Source organism: Balaenoptera musculus, chromosome 15 (genome assembly GCF_009873245.2).
Source record: "Balaenoptera musculus isolate JJ_BM4_2016_0621 chromosome 15, mBalMus1.pri.v3, whole genome shotgun sequence".
Lineage (NCBI taxonomy): Eukaryota > Metazoa > Chordata > Mammalia > Artiodactyla > Balaenopteridae > Balaenoptera > Balaenoptera musculus.
Window position 1 is genome coordinate 15,456,176 of NC_045799.1, and position 21,075 is coordinate 15,477,250.

Genomic DNA, 21,075 nt, shown 5'->3' on the forward strand with positions numbered 1-21,075 from the left:
ATATGAAATACTGTAGAGCAATTTGACTCGAGACCTAAACTTAGTTTTCGGTGTAACTTTGCTCCCTCCCAGCTGTGGAGTAAATTTTTAAGACTAAGAGAACCCAGGCTCAGGCTAGGGAATTGTTTCTGGATAAGGATGGGCAGGACCCAGCCGATCCCCTCTGAATGCTGGGCAGTGCCTGGCCTGGCTTCATCAACGACAGAGATGAAGGATGCCAAGGTGATCCTATGTCCAGACTCTCACACCAGACCCTTCGTATAGGCTGGTCCCTCTGCCCAGCATGCCTCCTCTCCCTCACTTCCCACCCTTTCTCCCCCTGGCCGTCTCTTCCTCATTTTTAAAGTTCAGGATGTATTATCTCCTCCAGAAAAGCTTCCTTGGACATCCTAGCAGAACCGATTGTTGCTCCCTCCTGTGTCCACAGGTTGTGTACTTTCTTCTACCATAGTGTTTCCAATGTTGTATGCTTGTGGGCTGAACCGACTCCCCAGGTGGCCTGCAAGAGCTGTGTCTAGTTCATCTTTAAATCCCTGACAACCAGCTCAGTGCCTGGCACACAGTAGGTGTCCAACAAAAGTTTACTTCCTACGCCACCTACCTCTCCCCTGGCTTTGGATTCCAGAATAAACGCACCACAGAGTCGATGTCACAAAGGTTCACAATACCATCATCCAGGCTATAGATGGAGGCTCTCATTTTTAAAAAGAGGATAGACTCTGGTCCAAATGACAGTTTATTTAAAACAAAGGTGACAAGGTGGAGGAAGGAGGAAGGAGGGAGAACAACAATTCTAACATAAAAGCACATAGGAAGCATCTCAATTTTTTTTTTAAAAAAGGCAGTGGAGGAAGCTATGTCTCATACATATACAAACTGCTGACCTCGATTGGTTATTTACATCCAAACTTTATAAAATAGCATTTCAAGTCAGCTCTTAAGCCAGTGTTATTAGTTTTTGTTACAAAAAGTTAAAGCTACAAACTTCACATTTTTAAGTTGTACGTCTGCAACAGCATTTAAGCTCTTTTTTTTTTTCCAAGTTGGTCTGAGTGCAAGCTGGTAGAAGAGATTTTCTTTTTCGAAACACAAAAAAGAACATGGATTCCAAATACAATGACTATAATCCTGATGAAAATACAGACATAGTGCTTAAGAAAGAATGGTGTGAGAGGATGTGGACTGGGCAGGAACAATTTTCCAGTAAAAAAGGAGCTGCAATCTTTAGAGGCAACATGGTATGCTAGAAAGGGCCCTGGAATAAGGATCAGAAGACCTGGATTTGAATTCTGGCTCTGCCATATTCTAGCTACTTGACCTTGAGCAACAGACCTTACCTCTCTTGAGCCTCAGTTTCCTTATCTGTAAAATGAGGACAGTAATACCTGTATCACCCAGAGCCATTAAGTTTTCAAAGATAAAGGGTTATTCAGATCATCTACTTCTTCTTGAGTGAGCTATGGTACGTACTTTGTATCTTTCAAGGAATTTGTCCATTTTATTTAAGTTGTTGAATTTATTAGCATAAAGTTATTCATAAAGTTGTTATTAGCCTTTTAATATCTGTAGGATCTGTAATGATGTCACCTCTCTCATTCCTCATATTGGTAAGCACAACTGAATTTTAAATGGTATAATAATACATCTCTGGCAGCAGGTGCTAAATAAATGTTTCCTGGATCAGAACCTACAGTCTGGAGGAGTCAAGGCTATAGTTCTTAAGTTGCTTTGGAGTACTGGGTCTGTCTGTGTGTCCGTCTATCTATCTATTTAACCACGTATCCATCAAGTCAAACATTCATCCACCAATCCATCCGTCCATCCAATTGGTGGTTGGGAGAAGGGACAAGGAAAAAGAAAAATGGAAATTCGCTTCAAAATTACTGATGAGGAAGCAATAAAGATATTCCTGGAGAATCTGAGATTTTTAAAAGACACAGTTAGGTCTGGGTCGTTGTTTCCTAGGAGAGAACAAGTGAGAGGCCCAGGAAGCTTGAGTCACAAATGCTCAAGCAATGACTGACACTCAGGGCTCAACGGAAGCCAGCTGACCTATCTTGAATTTAGTATTCAAGGAAAAAAATGACTAGGATTTGCTTCTCTGCCCTCCTGTCACAAGAAAACAAACACACCTCGTCAGGAAATCCATCTCATCCAAAAAAAACTGACTTTTGGCCAAAGGGCTCTGCCTAGCTAGACTGGAAAGCAATGTACTTTGTTGAACCAGCATGCTGGATGCACACATGCTTGAAACAAAATAAACCTTAGATCGAGATTCATCACCCAAGAATATTTATGGGGGAAAACCGAACCTTCTTTTACTTGGCTCTAGCTTAGGAAGGGAGAAGAATGGGCATTCCCTTCCTGTCTGGCCAAGTGCAAAATCCTTTAAAAGAAAGAGAGAGAAAGAGAGAGAGACTGAGGCAGGACTGTTAATTAGCGCAGCAGATGGTGTAGGAAAATTCATGCTCCATACTCTGGGTTTTAAAACTCACTTGGCTGTCAGACTTGACTACTAATTCACTGGTTTCCCAACCTGAGAATGCCAGCTAGAGTTTTTTAGTCTGTGCAAGAAAAGTGGTCATTTCATTTTTACAAAGACTTGTTGGATAAACAGGGAACTATATTCAATATCCTGTGATAAACCATAATGGAAAAGAATGTGAAAAAGAATGTATATATATGTATAACTGAATCACTTTGCTGTACAGCAGAAATTAACACATCGTAAATCAACTATACTTGAATAAAATTTAAAAAAAATAAAAAAAGACAACTTGTGACTTTCCTTTTCCCTGTAAATACTGGTCCCACATGGTGAGGCTATGAATCCGGATTCTACCACTTACTACCTGCACCACCTTGTGAAAGAACTTTTTTCTCTCTGAACCTGTTTCCTCATCTGTGAAATGGAGATAACGTACATAATTCACAGAGTTACTGGGAAGTTTGGAGCTGCCACAAAGAGCCTACCTACCTAGCGCAGTGCCTGGCGTATAATGAGTGGTCATGATCGCTAGCTGCCGTTTATTATTGTAGCGGGATCCTCGAATTGTCCTCTGTTGTCTGTACCTGCCACAAGGCTGCTTAGCTGGCCAAGCCCTGCAGACCGACAACAGCCTCTTGCATTTTAAAAAACTTGCTGTAATTGCAAAGAACAGAATCCGGCCACAGAAGAGGAACATTCCCTGACTCTTCACTGATCCCCAGGTTCGGGTAGCAAAAGCAATAATGGAATCAAATTACAGTATCCTTAGGTGCAACCTAGTCAAAGCTCCCCTATCTGAGGGGAAGAGGTACTAGAAAACAAAAAGACAGTTGTCTTTCCCAACTGTCTGCTCTTGGCTGTGTGACTAAGTGACATGTGGCCTTGAGCCAAGGCTCCAGAGGGATGGCTCAGTGCTGTCTGCTGCAAAGCCCTCTGATCTGCTTTAGGCCCTACATCTGCCCGCGTGATGCCTGTCTGCTGCCCGGCAGATGCTGTGGAGCTCACGGAATGGCTGAAACGGAACGATCTGGCTCCCCTTGGGAACCTCTTCACAGCCAGTCGCCTACCGAAGTGACAAAGCAAGAGCAAGTTTCCATTAGCAGGATTCCCTGAAACAACTTCACCAAAACTGACACAAGTGTCTTCCCTCCAAGAAGGGGCTGCTTGGTTCAGTGAAGCAGGAGTGAGAAGCCCCAAAGTCCAATTCCAGCTCTTACTTTAATTTGCTTTGTGATTTGGGCCATGTCACTTCTCCTCTCTAAGCCTCTGTTAGACCAGATGATGCCTATGGTCCCTTCCAGCTCTGGCATTTTACGGGTCTGGGTTGAGTCTCCTGGAGAACAAATCTTAGTCTGATATTCATTTACCCTTTCCAGACCCCGCAGCAGTAAAATGAAAAAGAAAACAGTCCCATGTTTGAATGTGGGTCTCAAAAGCAATGCCCTCTACCCCTGTCTGTAAGGAATGTGGAGCAAAACGCCACGTGTGTAATCTTCACATGGATGATGAGAACTTCAAAAACCTTTTCCCTTTTGCAGACTGAACACAGCTCCACTTTGCTAGGAGTTCCTGGCAGGCCTGTCCCCTTGCTGGATCACGTCTCCTCTTAAGGCACTGGGCAGTGTCTTTGCTGTAACTCTAGGCAGTTGGGAGAGTAGAGATGGATGAAAGGCATTGAAACTGCAAAGGCCAGTCTTGCAAGGAGTGTGCCAGGCTTCTCCTGGGACTCAGAAAGTAAACACCAGTGCTCAAGGCTTTCCCTTGGGCATCACTGATAGCTCCAGAAGCCAGGGATGGCCTGCACAAGGCTGAAAGCGTGGTAAAGGAACCGGCCCCAACCTAATCTGTCAGTGCAGCCCTGCAAAAGGGTGGGGTTGGCTCCAGGGGGTGGAGCGCCCCCAACAGTCTCCTGGTGTTCTCTGCCCTCGTGTCCCATAGTACCATAATCTTACAGAAAAGAGGCAACTGTTTAAAACTGTACCTATACAGAGATGCCACCACGCCATGTGGGGCATCTAGTTATAATTTATATATATATGCATATTTATATATATTTTTTAAAGTCTTCCAGAAAGAACCACTGAAAGCTACTGGGAGAAGAAAAACAAAAGACAATGGGACACTTTCCCAGCTCTCACTCAACTAGGAGTCTCTGTTTCTGGGGTTGAAAACTCTGAGTTTCAAAGCGCCCACATGAATCTTCTGAAATGATATAACTGCCCAGTTTAAATACACACATCAGGGCGGCGCGCTGACCGGCACGGCAGCCCTGGCCACTGGCGCACGTTCCTGAGTTCACAGAGGGGCTGGAGAGATGATGGAGGCAGCTGGAGGGGCGAGCGAGCCAGAGTTCACCGTCGGCCTGGGGCCCCGCCGGCCTGACCTCCCTCAGAAGTTTTGCTGCCGCCGCTTCTTGGCCTCAATGGCATCAAGGATGGGCTGCCGCTTCGACTGGTACTTCTGCCGGATCTCTTCAATCTCCTGCTCCATCATGGGGTCCAGGGCCAAGAGCCTCTTCTGAAGGTCCTCCACTGTCCAACTCTTCAGCTACAAGAGAGGTAGAAAGTATAATCATGACAAGGTCCATGTCAGTGGCTTTTTGAGACAACTTATCCCAGGAAGAGTTCTTTTTCTTTTGGCCGTGCCATGCGGCTTGTGGGATCTTACTTCCCTGATCAGGGATTGAACCCGCGCCCTTGGCAGTGAGAGTGCAGAGTCCTAACCACTAGACCGCGAGGAATTCCCCTGGGAAGAGTTCTAAGTGCTAATCTCTTTGATTTACTGTTCCTTGACCAGGAACTTAATGAATGAGACTTTCATCTCCCCTCTCTTGTAAATTAATTACATGGATTCATTGTTAGGGCACTAAAATAACAGTAACTTGGTATATACAGCATAATGACTGCCTCCTGGCTCTCGTCCTACCCGTGACATGGGCATCCGCACGGTGGCCATGTCTCCCTCGGGACCCTACACCGGGGAGGACAGATGCTCGCTGAGGATCAGATGCTCTCCCCGGCCCCCGTCTCCCCACACCCCAGTGTCTCGACACTGTCATCCTAGTCATCGCTAGCATTTACTGCGGGCACCACTCTACGTGAGCACTTTATATGGATGACCTTCGTAAGTGTCTTGGGAATACAGACACAAGCCCTTTGTGGGGGTGGTGGGACGGGGGGCTAGCTGGAGAAGCCCGGAAACTTCTGAGATGAAGTTTCCGTCATGCAGAAAGGAAAAAGAGGACCTGATATCTGTTAATAATAAAGGCAAGCACTTACACAATGCTCTCCATGCACCAGACACTAAGTGCTTGACATACATCATACATCAATTAATTTAATCCTCATGACAATCCTGTGATTTCAGTCTATTATTATCCCTATGTCACAGATGAACAAGCCAAGGAAGAGGGTGGCGCAGTGATTTGCCCAGTGTCTCCTGGCTAAGAAGGGGCAGAGTCAAGATTCAGACCCAGAGGCCCTGCTCTTAACCAGCATCGGGGGCAGGCAGACTCGCAAAAGCACAGGTTTGAGAACCAACTCAACCTGTGTTGGAAACATGGTTCTGCCTCTGCAGATGCTGTGAGACTCACGCCAGGGACCGATCTCTCCAGGGCTTCCTCATCTACAGAAGTGGGACCACAGGGCCTCATCGTGTTTGTTATAAGAATTAAATGAGACCGTGGCTGTCGGGTGGTCAGCACAGCGCCTGGTGCCCTGTGCGCTTAAAGATGGCAATGAGTGTGACAACACACAATCTTGGCTACAGCCCAGGGGGGCGCCATCTTCCACCTGTGTCTGCAGCTGTCAGGCAAGTGGCCTCGTGGCCACTGTCGTATGTGTGGAGTGTTCACTGCATCCGAGCGAGGCCAGGCCAGGCTGGCAGGGGCGGGAATGAATGCCGACATTCTCCACAGCAGGTGGTGAGAAATTCCGTGCAACAGGCACCGTGTTTCAGGAACTCAAAAGGCTCACTCAAGTCTCGCAGGAGATTTATAGAATCACTGGCTCCCTCAGCCCCTTCCTGAGGCCTCACCAGGGAAAGGGTATCGAAAGGTGAGTGAAGGAGCCTCTTTCTGTCCCCCCCTTCCCTTTAGAGGGAAGCGCTGCAGTGGCCTCCCTAGAAATGGCTTAGTGACCTGTCGCCACAGGAATGGCCCTTGGTCCGCTTCAGGGAGGTGGTCTGAGAAGTGAGAAAAGCCTCACAGTTCAAGACGGAAGGTTCTTTGTAATGTGAGAAGGGAAAGACTTGAGAGGGTGTGGAAGTGCTGGAAAGTCGGGCTGAAAAAATCCATCTCGCCTTCCAGCCTGTGTGGTTTTACACCATCCTGGAGGCTGGTGTTCTTGGTGCAGGGACACCCCGGAGGGTGATGCTTGCCTAGTCTTTAGCTTTTTCGATTCCTGCTCCAAAGAGAGGACACCCCAAACCTAATACTGGATGTAATTGGTGGTTAAGGACAGATCCTAACTGCACTGGCTATGTAACCTTGGACAAATAACTTGCCCTCTTTGAGCCTCACTTTTCTCCTCTGGAAAATAGACAATCCCAGTTCCTCCACCCTTGGGGTGAAAAGAGAACTGGACGAGTTCATAATAGGTGTGGCGCTCTTAGTGCAGGACTTCATGTCGTATGTATTTGGTGGACAGTAAACATGCCATAAATGGTAGCTATCACTGTTGTTATTAGTAACCGTTATTGTTGTTGCTGTTATCAATATTATCGTTATTATTAATATTATAGGGAAGTCTCTAATTAATCTCTCATCAATAAGCTGTTCCTGTAACCTCGGATCCAAACCAGAGTCAAACGAGTGAAAACGAAAATATTCTACTCTATTTTGGGTTAACAATGCCTAAGGGCTGGCACTTTCCCACAATGCCCGTTAACGTCTACATGGTTTAACAAAATAGTTTTCATCCAACCATTCATCAAATATTCACTGAGTACCTACTATAGGCCAGGCACTGTGCACTGAAGGCACATAGGATCCTTCCGTGGAAAGAAAAACAAAAAGCTCCCCAAATCGTTGCCCTTACAAAGCTTACATTTTAGTGTGGTGAGACAGACATATGACAATTAACACAGTAAATTAGTAAATGACTCTTAGATTAGAAGGTGTTACAGAAAAGAAAAAAAATACAGTGAAGGAAGGCGAGTTGGGAATTGGGACGGGAGGCTTGCTTCTGATCCGTCCATTTGGATAAAGACTCAACTGCAAGACGAAGGAGTGAAAGTCGGTGGAACTGCACTGGCTTGCCAACTTGTCCTGCCACTTCAGGACACCACCTCCTCCCTAGGCCTCAGTTTCCCCACTTGTAAGAGAGGGCTGCCTAGATGATCTCTAAGGTCTTTTGAAACTCAGTGGTTCTCAAAGTACGATCCATGGATTGCCTGCATCAGAATCACTTGTTGAAAATACAGACTCCTGAGCCCCCAGCCAGAGCTGCTTGATCAGGCTCCCAGGAGGCGAGGCGCAGGACTTCAGATGCTAAAGAAGCTATTCAGGCGTTTCTTTCTTTTTTTTTTTTTTTAATTATTAGCACCTTTTAAAATTATTATTTATTTATTTATTTTGGCTGTGTTGGGTCTTCGTTTCTGTGCGAGGGCTTTCTCTAGTTGCGGCAAGCGGGGGCCACTCTCCATCGCGGTGCGCGGGCCTCTCACTATCGCGGCCTCTCTTGTTGCGGAGCACAGGCTCCAGACGCGCGGGCTCAGTAGTTGTGGCGCACGGGCTTAGTTGCTCCGTGACATGTGGGATCTTCCCGGACCAGGGCTCGAAGCCGCGTCCCCTGCATTGGCAGGCAGACCCTCAACCACTGCGCCACCAGGGAAGCCCTCAGGCGTTTCTTATAAGCCCTCAATTTGATAAGCGTGATCCTACACCTTCTTTCTCGTTTTCCTGGCAGTGAAATTCTCACAAAGTAATTGCTGCCTGTCTCTGGTCAAGGCTTCTTCTAGGTTTCCAATTTCTCTGCAGCTCTTTTGCCCTTGATTCTAATCTGGGGGCAACAACAAGAACCCTGGCTTTAATCTCAGCCTCCTTCAGACTAATTTACTTGCCCTAAGGCCCTTGGGGCTTAAGTTACACCCGACCTATTAGAACACAGCCAGCCAGTCACACCATCCAGATATGGATTTTTCTGAAAACAAGCTCAGAGAATGGTTTTATGGTGCCCAGTGTAGCATTTCACCTTCCCGGTCCTTGGTGGCATAAATAAATTTCAAATGCATACCCTGCAGTAAAATAGCTGTGGTTCTGCACTTTGCTGCAGCCGGCATCCTGATGGAGAGTAAATGCTCATACCAGCCACAGAGGCAGCCTGAGCGGTTTTCACTAGCTAAAGGGAATATCACCGTTGAGTATGTCGCCTAAACCCTAGGACTGAAACATCCTCTCTACACTGTGGTTCCCACAGTCCCATCACTAGACCAGAATTCTCCTCTGAGCTCCAGACTCACACACCCTGATCAGACCCTACTAGCTACCTCCGTCCCTTAACACATCCAAACTAAAACTCTTGCGTCCCATCCTCCCTCATCCCCAAACCTCTTCTCCTTTCCCGCCGGTCTTCCCCATCTCAGGAATGGTACCCCCATCCTCCCAGGTGCTCAAAATCATCCCCGATTTTCCCCTTTCTGTCACCACCCCCTTGCCCACATACAGCCCTTCGATCTAGTCTCTGAAATACTGGTATAACTCAAATCCAACCACTTTTCTCATCTCTGCCTCCAAGCCCTCAATTCAGGCCACCATCATCTCCCAGCAACAAACAATTAAAAATACAGAAATGAGCCGCCCTTATGTTGCCTACTGCATTTAGAATAAAATCCAGCAACTCACCAGGGGCTACAATGGCCCTACATCTCTGGCCTATCGTCCCCTCCGACTTCATGACCGCTGTTGCTCAGCACCCTCTAGCTATGCTTTATTTCAGATCGTCAGACAGGCCCCACTTTTCTGGCCTCAAGGGCTATGCAGTTAATGATCCTCCTGCCTGGATGGCTTGTGGCGAGTTCTTCCTTATCCTTTTGGCCTTAGCTCAGAATGTGAACTCCTCAGAGAACTCAAGCAAGCCCTCTCCTGCAAGCAAGCAAGCCCGTCTTATCTAGAAAGGCTGCTGGAGGAGCAGCTGGGTTTAGGGGGAGAGCAGCGGCTTTGAGTCAGATGGCCCTGGTTCCGCAGGTGCCCTGCCTTTGGGAGCTGGATGGCCCTGGGCAAGTCTTTAACGTGTGCCGCACCTGCCTGCTTTCTCAATGGAGGACAACAGCATTTCACCTACAAGGGAAGTTGTGAGGCTTAGAGGTGTCGGTAAAGTATAAAACATAGCGCCTGGTGCGCAGAAAGAACGTAGATAAATGGAAGCTGCCACCTTAAGTCCTTTTTTGGAAAATGGAGGAAATAGGTGAGTAATATAAATAGTAGCTGCTGCTGTAAGAACTGAGCTTGATGAGCTCACAGCGTGGTGCAGGACACACACCCCACTCACAGGGGCGTCTCTAGTAAACTCTGTGTGAGAAACCCCGAATCAGATGGTCCTGGCTTGTTTCTTCTGGGCCAGACCACAGCAAAGTCCTCAGATTGCCGGCATTAGGACGGAGCCAGAAGTGATTTCTGATGGGAAGTGATTTCTTCTCAAATGGCCTTAGCAACCCTGAGATTCTGAATGACGGCGTGTCAATGTCAGTTGCACAAGTGGCCTAGAGAACAACCGAGAAGATCTGGCTGGTGTTTCATCACAAGCAACAAGTTATAGGAATTACACTGACAGTGAGCCCATCTTGAATCAGCGGGGTCAAGCTAAACTGAACACATTAGAACATACAGGAGAGTTTCATCCTGCCTTGGCAACGAGGCTCATGGTGAACAAACAATCCAAGGTATAGGATTTAGACCTATTTCAAAGTCCTGCTCCTCTGCTGCCAGAAACTCTCACCTCAGAAGTCTATCATGAGAATGGTGTCATGATATGTCCCTAAAAAAAAATTCAAACATGTCATCCCTTCGGGACAGGTAAGTCAGGCTGATACCCTGTCACAGGTGATGTTTTATTTCAGCCAAGAACGAGGAAAGAACACCCCTTTGGAATTTAGCAAGATGACAAGGAAGCTTGACAGAGGCTAAACGTCGGATGAAACTACCAGCAGGCCACCCCATTCCTTTACCACCTGCCACTAGAAGGTTAGCAAAAGTGCAACAGAGAAAACATATAAAGGTCAGGCAAAAGGCATCTAAGACATGGATTTAGTTCCACCAAAGATACGTTCCCTTTCTTGATGTGACCTTATCTTTATCTAGGGGTGGATTCAAGACTGGGGAGAGGTGACTCCAGTAAGATAAGACTCTCTGGTGATGCAGTCACCTCGCAGCAGATGAGTGAGAAGATAGCCAAGCAGAAAAGCAAGGACGCTGACATCCAAATCACAGCTGGTGTGGATTAAGTAAGCACTAGATTATTCGATTTCAAAAGACCTTGCTCCTTAAATAAGCCTTGTGAGAATCTTAATGAGAGATTTCCTCTGATTCAAATTGTGGTCATGCCAAATCATGTTTCCATCAGTCCCTTATAAACTCTTCCTCATGCTTCTCCAATAAGGAAGAAAAGTGGCAAAACTGTTATCAGTGAATTATTACTTCAATCCCATTCTGAGCTTATGATGACTTCAAATCAATACATGGAACGGTTACCAGAATTCCAATCAAAGCAAACATGACTGCACGTGTATAAAATATTTACCAAGGTGACTGGAATGAAATGCAGACTTTAAGCCTAGGTAAAACAAAGACATCTGGCTTCAAGCAGGCACGGTGATATAATGACAAGAGCTCTGACAGGGGTCAGAAAATTGGCCTCAGACAACCTGAAGACTGAATCCAGAGAGCCCCCTATCCAGAGGGGGTTCAGTATGAATCGTGTGTGTATGTGTGTGTGTTGTGTGTGTGTCTGTGTGCGTATGAAAGATGTAATTTGATAAATGGTATAAACAAAAAGACAAAAAGCAAAAGGGTTTTTTTTCTTTAAATAATGGGGTTTTACTATAATATAAAGAATAGGGAATTCCTTGGTGGTCCAATGGTTAGGACTCTGAGCTTTCACTGCCGAGGGTGTGGGTTCAATCCCTGGTCGGGGAGCTAAGATCCCACAAGTGGTACAGCAAAAGAAAGAGAGAGAGAGGGAAAGAGAGAGAGAAGAAGAGAGATAGAGAAAGAGAGAGAGAGAGAGAGAGAAAGAGAGAAGGAGAGGAGGGAAGGAGAGAAAAGAAAGAAAGAAAAAGAAAGAAAGGGAGGGAGGGAGGAAGGAAGGGAGGAAGAAGGAAAGGAAGGGGACTCCCCTGGTGGCGCAGTGGTTAAGAATCCACCTGCCAATGCAGGGGACACGGGTTCGAGCCCTGATCCAGGAAGATCCCACATGCCTCGGAGCAACTAGGCCCATGCGCCACAACTACTGAGCCTGTGCTCTAGAGCCCGCAAGCCACAACTACTGAGCTCATGCGCCACAACTACTGAAGCCCGCGCACCTACAGCCCATGCTCTGCAACAAGAGAAGCCACCGCCATGAGAAGCCCGCGAACCACAACGAAGAGTAGCCCCCGCTCACCGCAACTAGAGAAAGCCCACGTGCAGCAACGAAGACCCAACGCAGCCATAAATAAATAAATACATAAATGAAACAAAACAAACTCTATGGAGATAAAACATAATCAAAAAAAAGAAGGGAAGGAAGGAAGGGGGAAAGAAAGAATAGTACTAGCATTCTCTTGGTAATTTGTGGTTTACTGAAAGTCATCCTTAAACTTCCGTGACAAAATGAATTTTTGAAGAAGTACTTTTACATGCTTAGAATTTACTCCAACTCTGTTCTGGCATGAACTTTTACAACTTACTCTGAAAATCACAAGGCACCTGCTTTTTGCTGTTGTTTCGGTTTGGTTTTGTCTGTGAGTTTTATAATAGCCGTTGGCCAAAGGTAGTCAAGTCTTGACCAAACCCAGATTTTTCACTGCCATCATGATTCTGGCTTTCCACAGCAAGAACCCAAAAAGAAATTTCATACCCCAAATACAAAAGAATAATGGATCTCAAGAGGCATTGCATTGCTAATATTTAACATTATATCTTTAATTATAAAGATGCAGTGAGTACCGGCTCTGTGTCAGACACCTGTGCTTGGCCTGAACTGGGCAGGAGTAGGGACGATTGAGGGCTGTGGCCAAGTAAGGGTGTGTATGGCACAGAAAGGGTATGGCAGGGTCCTTTCACACTAGAAGTAGAAATAAACGAGGTAGATAAGTCATGAAACCAAGCTACAGTATGAGGCATTACTGAGTAAGTGCCCAATGACTGCTAATTAGAGCTCCTCTGAATTGAGTGCTATGTGCTAGGTAGGCATTGTGCTCAGCACTTTACATGCATCATCTCATGTAATCCTCAGAAGAGTCCACGAAATAAGCAGTGGTATCCATCTTACAGAGATGGAAACTGAGACTTAGAGAGATACAGGAATTGTTCCCCTGACCCCAGAGCCAGCAAATGTAAGTGGCTGGGTTAGGATATGAGCTCTTGCATGTCTGAGTGCAAAGCCAAGCCAACTCTGTGTCAAGGCAACATGTACTACAGTTGAGAGAAGGAAGAATCCCTGTGGTCAGAGTCTCTGAGAGAAAGAGCTTGCCTTTTTATATATTTATAGTGCAAAGAAGGGGTACTCACTCTAATTCAGGGAAAGTCTGAATTGTAGAATTTTCTAAAATGAAATGCAAATCTTGTTATTTCAAGTAACTATCACATATGAGGTACAGGGAGCTAATAAAATTAGGTTAAGTAAATGAAAGGATTTACGAGTTCACTTATCAATATGGCTAATAGCTACTCAAAATTCCTCTGGGTGCCATGGCTTTTCATGCCTCCATGCTTCTGCAGAACAGAATCTCCCTGTCTCCGGATTAGGAGATGCCCATCCGACCCTGCAGCCCAGCTCAAGCTCCCACTCCTCTCTCTCCCCAACTCCCTTTTCCTTTTACTGAAGTGGCAGCTCTTTAAGAGTAGGAACTACCTCTAATATATTTTCAGAGAGTCAGGACAGCAGAAAACAGTTCTCAATGAATATTTAATAAAGAAATAGATCCTTCAGTCTTGAAGCCTTTGCTTGAAAATGATACTGACTTTTTATTGGCTTCCCTCAATTACTAGTAAGACACCGGGCTTTTCGGAAGCTTTGAAAATATGTAATCGATAAATAAGCCTAAGAGCATAATATAAGTGTGTTAAGTAAGGTTATGTCAGTTACTCCAAACTGACTCATGCATGCCAAAATCAAAATAGCTCATCCAGTGTAATGACTGCAATAAAGTTACAAGGGAAAATGGACAGGAAAATCCACGCTGGTCTTGATTGCTGATGATTGCTCTTTAAGAAAAATTCTATTTTAAGAGTAGCTCTAAATTGGTTTATAGATTTCACACTTAAGGAAGACAGACTATGAGAGGAAAATTTTCAGGAAGTTAGCAAACACATAGCCTCCTAGAATAATTAAACGTCCTAAAATAACTGTCAATGTCTAAAGGAGGCAAAGTAGAGGAACAGAGCTGAATATGATGCTCCTGATATTTGAAAGCACTAAAGGGAGACATCAACAGTATCATCGTGGGCTTCCCTGGTGGCGCAGTGGTTGAGAGTCCGCCTGCTAATGCAGGGGATACGGGTTCGAGCCCTGGTCTGGGAGGATCCCACATGCCGCGGAGCAACTGGGCCCGTGAGCCACAACTACTGAGCCTGCGCGTCTGGAGCCTGTGCTCTGCAACAAGAGAGGCCGCGATAGTGAGAGGCCCGCGCACCGCGATGAAGAGTGGCCCCCGCTTGCCACAACTAGAGAAAGCCCTCACACAGAAACGAAGACCCAACACAGCCATAAATAAATAAATAAATAAATAAAAAATTTAAAAAAAAAAAAAAAGAAATTACCTTTAAAAAAAAAAAACAACAGTATCATCGTTCTTGCGGGACATTAATCTTTCAGAGGATAAGAAAACCTAAAAGACCAACTGCACCAAGCTGCTGTTTTAATGTAGCTGGATAATTCGGGAAAAGGGCTAGCTAATCACACAAGAATCCCTATAAGTTGTGCCTTTGCACACTTTCTTGGGTTGGAAATTTCCAAGGTAACAAAAAGTCCAGGCTCTTTTCTCTCTTATCTTACCAAATAAGAAGAAGCCCAAAGAATCCCAAGCAAAATCTGAAGGCTGAAATACAAATTAATCTCACTTTATTTAATAAAGGTAGTATTAAAAGGTATCTTCAAACATAAATAGGATCCAGTCTAAATACACTAAAAGAACAAAATGTTTACAGAAAACTAGTCAAGAAGGAAAGTACAAACTCTCTGAGTAATGAACAGCGCTCAATTTCTGGAAAGCATATAAAACCTCTATAAGCCTTACTGCTGGGCACTCCCATGTAATGAAGGGTCAGAGATTTACAACCTAAGTACCCCAAGAGAAATATTCTCACAATATCCTTTGAGAAAAAAAAAAAATTCTGCAGCAAAAACAGGTTAAGTTCTATCTGCAAGGCATGTCAGCACCTTTCTGCAACGGCCATCAAGTTTGGGGACCTAAATTCCTTACAGTATCAAAAAGAAAAAATTAGGTCTAGATAGAGGGGTGTGTGTGTGTGTAAGACTTACTCTGCCCAAACCACAAAACTGCTAAATATGGATTTTTACCATTTTCCTTTTCTTTTTCTGATTTAAGACTTCTGTAAAAAGTCATCTTTTTTTAAGAAACTTAAATCAGAAAAATAAAAGCATTAATATGTATGTGCCCTAGATACTTAGAGACAGTCCTTTATTCTTTTCAACCAATGTTTAATCAGTATGGATAATCAAATGTGATTTAATTTATGCCATGGTAATACTTTTCAAATGTGTATCAATTCACAAACCAGAAAACATTCTTTGTAAAGACCATGTGTCCTAGTTTTTTAGTTCAGAAACAATGATCACCGTATTCCTAGCAGTAAGCTCATCCAAGCTCAGAGTTAAAAACACTTAGCTTCTCTGGTATGAAACTGTTCTTTAAAATTTGCATCCTAAATGTTTTCTATAGTGAGCAAGCATCATGAAGAAAGAAACTGTCTTCAACCCGGGGTCTGGCATAAAATTTGGAAACTATAATGACAGGGAGAGGGGAGAAGGGTGATAATAACAGGATGTATATGGTAATATACCATGGGAAGGTATATTTCATGATTAAGATGATGTTTATATCTGTCTATAAACATAGTCTTTGTAAGTTCTAATTTTCTTAAAACCTTACCCCTCGTGAAATGTCTGACTGTTCATAGCACAAGTATATCTGACCGTTACTAGCACAAGTAGATAGTTAGTACTGCTTTTGACTTGATAGTATTTCTTTGAAAAAGAACAGGAAGAGTGTATCAGTTACCAATTTATTACCTCTCAGCTCTGAGTGCAACCTTCTCTGTGCAATGCTCTGTGATAAACATGCATGTTGAGCGCTTCTCCTTTGAAGTGTATGTGATGTTTTTCTCAGGAGAGGCTGGAGGGACAGTGCAGGGAGGAGGCGGGTGGCCTGAGCGTCCAGCACTGGGGCCAGCAGGGTGGATGTGAGGACAGTTGGTGGAGTGTGGCCCAGCCACGGCCCAGAACCTGGTTCCTGTGTGACCTTGCAGCCTCAGCCTGGTAATAATGTTTCAGCAGTCCTGTCAACGTGGACACCAGAGCTCCCACAAGGTTTGCAGGCTCTGAAGGTCTCCTGGCCCTGCTGGTACCCAGACCCTCAATGCACGTCCATGGCACTGGTTGCTGCTTGCCTGCTCCTTGCCTGCACTCCAGAGGGCCATGAATGGTCTGCCCAGAGCCGTTGGGCCAGCTCGGGTCTGGCCAAACCAGCAAACTCCTCTGCTAGGCCACGGGCTGAACCCCACCTTCTCTACTGAGGTCTGAACCCCTGGTAGTTTGTCCTTCCTTGGGGACACTCCGTCAGCCCTAGGGAACCATAGAGAGTTTCCCTATACCTTACAGCTCCTCTTTTACCATAGGTAATAACTCCTTGTATTTTTTTTTTAATTTTTATTGGAGGATAGTTGATTTACAATGTTGTGTTAGTTTCAGGTGTACAGCAAAGTGACTCAGTTATACATATATGTATCTCCACTCTTTTTTAGGCCATTACAGAGTACTAAGTAGAGTTCCCTGTGCTATACAGTAGGTCCTTATTAGTTATCTATTTTACGTATAGTAGTGTGTATGTGTCAATCCCGATCTCCCAGTTTATCCCTCCCCCCCTTTCCCCCAGTAACCATGTGTGTTTTGTATATCTGTGACTCTATTCTATTTCTGTTTCGTAGATAGGTTCATTTGCACTCTTGTTTTAGATTAATAACTCCTTGTAGTAAACCGCCCCCGTTTAACCTACAGTGTGGTTTGTATCTCCTGACTGAGCCGAGACTGCTACAGGGAGACAGGGTGCCGGTGAGGACACACACGAGCACGCGCTTGCCCACTCGTGGAAAAACGTCCAAAATGCCAAACCCCGAAGAAAAATTTCAATTTGAAAAATGCCCAGGCAATTTCAAATCCAGAATAGTCGAGTGTGTTTATTTACAGCCCAAGTGTAGGATTAAAATACTCTTATTTCCTCCCACTGAAACCTATACTAATGGTGACTAGATAAACAAATTGTGGTTTAGCCATACAATCAAAACTACTCAGCAGTCAGAAGAACAACTCCAGGTACGTGCGACAACACCGATGAATTGCAGAACAGCACACTAAGTGAAAGAACCCTCCACAGAAGATTATGCCCTGAATGACTGACTCCATGCACAAACATCGTAGAAAAGACAAAACTAGCAGAACAAAAAACAGCATGAGGGAACTCTTGGGGGGGATGAAAATGTTCTATGTCCTGATTATGGTTGTGTTTACACAACTGTACACATCCGTCACAACTCAGCAAACTGTACACTAATTTAATTAGCCAATTTTATGGTATATAAATTTAACCTCAATAAACTTCACTTTATAAAGCAAAAACTACATATAAAAAATTGTGGAAGGTAGTTCAAGTAATACTTAAAGGGAATTTTAGAGGCTTACATGCATGGATTAGAAAAGAGAGATGATTTTAAATTATTAAGTTTAATTATCCAATTAGAGAAGGAAAAAACCCAGAATAAACCCAAAGAAAGTAGATAAAGGTAATATAAATTTATGAATTCAAAAGCTAATGCTCAATGGCAAGGATCAATAAAACCAAAAGCTGAATCTTTCAAATGATTAAAAAAAACCAAACCAAAACAAAAACCCAGAAAACTTCTGATAAATTTGATCAAGAAAAAAAAAGAAGAAACAAACACTAGGAATGAAAACCAAGCTGGAACTACATATTCTACAAATTTTAAAATCCAAAACTTGATGCCAAAAAATTTAAAAACTTATATGCGATCAAGATTTCTAGGGGGGGAAAAACCCTAGATTTACTTGGAATAAAACCCAAAAGACAATGGACTAAGAAGTTTGGACCACAAGGATAAAGGAAAAAATGTATACTTAACTAATAGAGACACAGAAGTTGAAGCAATCTTTGAAAATAGAGATAACCATGATATTCCTGAGCAAAGTTGCTTCCCCTATAAGCAGGAAAAAAACAAAGTTAACCCAATTTCCAGTTCTCCCAACAAGGCAGGCAGACTACTGACACAACTCCTGAAGCTTCCTCCTGTGGGAGAAGGGAAATCTCCAGGGGCCAGAACCATTGTAATAATACTAATCCCACCTTCTTATAATACTAACAGTGCTATTCCTGGGAAATCAAGAAAGCACACAGAAAGGTAGGACAGAAGGATAAGCAGAAGCCCCCCTGGGGTTGCCTTGGTGAGAGGGTAGGATTTAAGGAACTTGTTGTATAATGATTATAGTAATAATTACTATAATATAAGCCAGCATTTAAAAACATTTATTAACCACTATTAGCAGGTCACTACATCGAGTACTTTTTGTGTATTATCTCATTTGATCTTCATTAACTCTTACAGCTCTAATTGTTAACCTGATTCTTTAGGTGGAGAATTTGAGGTCTGCAGGATAACGTACTCTGTCTCCATCTGTAAAATGGAAAAGCCAGATAATCCCAACTAACCTTCTGGCAAGTTTCTGTGAGGAATAATCAAAATAAACATGAGGGTAGAAGTTCCCTAAGGACAAATTTTGACTGAAATCAAAAAACAAGGTATCTTCAGGCAGACCTTTGAAAGCAGCAGTATGTACTATTTCCCAACTGTGGAATCCCCCCTTCTCAAGAGATGACCAGAAGTGGTCAAGAAAACGCTGGACGATGTCTCTTGTTGGAGACGCAGCAGGACTAGAACACACGCCTTTTAAGGCCCCTGTCCATTCTGAAAGCCCAGCACTCTCTGACTGACACAATGCCACGAGAGCTTATTGAGAGAGGTGAGGGCTTCTAGGAATTCCAGACATAGGCCATTTGTTACCTGTGCTTTCAGTGAAGCCAGGTGGAAGTGACCTCGGGACAGCCCTTCCTAGGGCCTGAGGTGTCAAGATACTGCTTGCAGGTCTTAGGATCCGTTTCTGCTTGTCTGTTCTTTTTTTTTAATGTTTATTTATTTATTTGGCTGCGCCGGGTCTTAGTTGCGGCACATGGGATCTCTAGTTGCGGCATGTGGGATCTCTAGTTGCGGCATGTGGGATCTCTAGTTGCGGCATGTGGGATCTCTAGTTGCGGCATGTGGGATCTAGTTCCCTGACCAGGGATCGAACCCAGGCCCCCTGCATTGGGAGTGTGGAGTCTTAACCACTGGACCACCAGAGAAGTCCCTCTGCTCTTCTGTTCTAAGCCATCTAGATCTAAATTATTTCTTACTCCTATTCACACTGCTGCTACCCAAATTCACGAAATCCATGGTCTGGACTCTGCTCTTTGGCTCACCATGTGGTTGAGATAAAAACCATCCTACACTGTAACAACAGAGAGTAGCCGGCCATGGAGAATGAACTTGGAAGAAGGAGGCTGCAAGCAGCCACGGATCAGGTTGTCTCAGAGCCAAAGGCAATGAAAACCAGTGTCAAGCTCACACAGGCTGATATCGTTCTAAACAACCCTCTGGGGTCACGAGCTGCGGCACTACAGCCTTGTTCTTGGTGCCATTTCAATAACCGAGTTATAAACCAAGCTTCCCTCGGCTGCTCGATTCCCCAGCAGAACAAGGCTGCTGTGGCTCGGGACAAAGACGACATTCATCTGCCATGTGGTTTCTCAGAAAGCATATCTAAACAGCAGGTTGCCCTGGCAATTTTGGATACATATTTCTTTTTCTGACTGATATTCTTGGCTGGTTTTCTGACAGTAAAAAGTACAAGATCTCATTATATTCCCAAGTACAAATTAATTCAGCCTCAAAGCCCAGCTTTACAGGAAAAATAAGAAATCTGAAACAAAAACAGTATAGCTTGTCAGGAACAATTTAGGACAGCCTTCTCACCAGGAACCACTCGGCGTGGTTACCCTAGTAAAGACCATTAATGTGCAACTGGTGTTCATCCTGGCTGGCTCCTGGGCACTCACAAGGCACTACAGCATCAGAGACCAGAGTACTAATCATGGTCTCCATTCACCTTTCTTCCAGCACAGGATTATGAAAAGAAACTCATCAAAGAAAGGTTAACAAGTAAACAAGCATGGAGTTAGTCCAGGATGGAAAGATGGTGGCCAGAGACAGAGAGAGTAGCATCTGAGGTTTAAAATCCTGGCTTCATTCACACACTCCACAGACAAAACACCAACAACAAAGCAAACACATTTGGTAGTGTATATATGTCCCAGCTAGCTAGTGGGAAGCAGCCGCATGGCACAGGGAGATCAGCTCGGTGCTTTGTGTCTGCCTAGAGGGGTGGGATAGGGAGGGTGGGAGGGGCGACGCAAGGAGGGAGGAGATCTGGGATGTTATGTATATGTATAGCTGATTCAATCTGTTATAAAGCAGAAACTGACACACCACTGTAAAGCAAATATACTCCAATAAAGATGTTAAAAAAATTAAAAAATTAAAAATAAATAAAATTATACATAAAAAGAGTAAAAAAAAAAATAAAGTTAATGACAAAACAAAAAACAAAACAAAACAAAAAAAGCAAACACAAAGCCTCAACTCCTAAACCTCTCACTGACAAGAAGAGAAAGCCTGGCTTAGTAAGTGTGAATGATCTCAGAGCAACCTCGCTCCAACCAAAAAAGCTCCCAATGCTAAACACCAAATAAAAGGAGAATGAGGAAGTCAATCCAAATAACATGATGTGGGGCTTCCCTGGTGGCGCAGTGGTTAAGAATCTGCCTGCCAATGCAGGGGACACGGGTTCCAGCCCTGGTCCGGGAAGGTCCCACATGCTGCAGAGCAACTAAGCCCATGCGCCACAACTACTGAACCTGTGCTCTAGAGCCTGCGAGCCACAACTACTGAGCCCACATGCCACAACTACTGAAGCCCATGTGCCTAGAGCCTGTGATCCGCAACAAGAGAAGCCACAGCAGTGAGAAGCCTGCGCACCGCAACGAAG

The 21,075-nt window shown here is 44.4% G+C and overlaps 1 protein-coding gene across 1 annotated transcript in view; it reads right to left on the reverse strand.

Annotated features, from left to right (window-relative positions):
• Positions 1-718: 718 nt before the first annotated feature.
• Positions 719-21,075, reverse strand: part of STK4 (serine/threonine kinase 4) — a 95,593-nt gene continuing 75,236 nt past the window's right edge. The window contains exon 11 of the mRNA XM_036825975.1: positions 719-5,035. Within this exon, the coding sequence (XP_036681870.1) occupies positions 4,877-5,035 (159 nt within the window). The 3' untranslated portion in view covers positions 719-4,876. The remainder of the gene's footprint in view (positions 5,036-21,075) is intronic.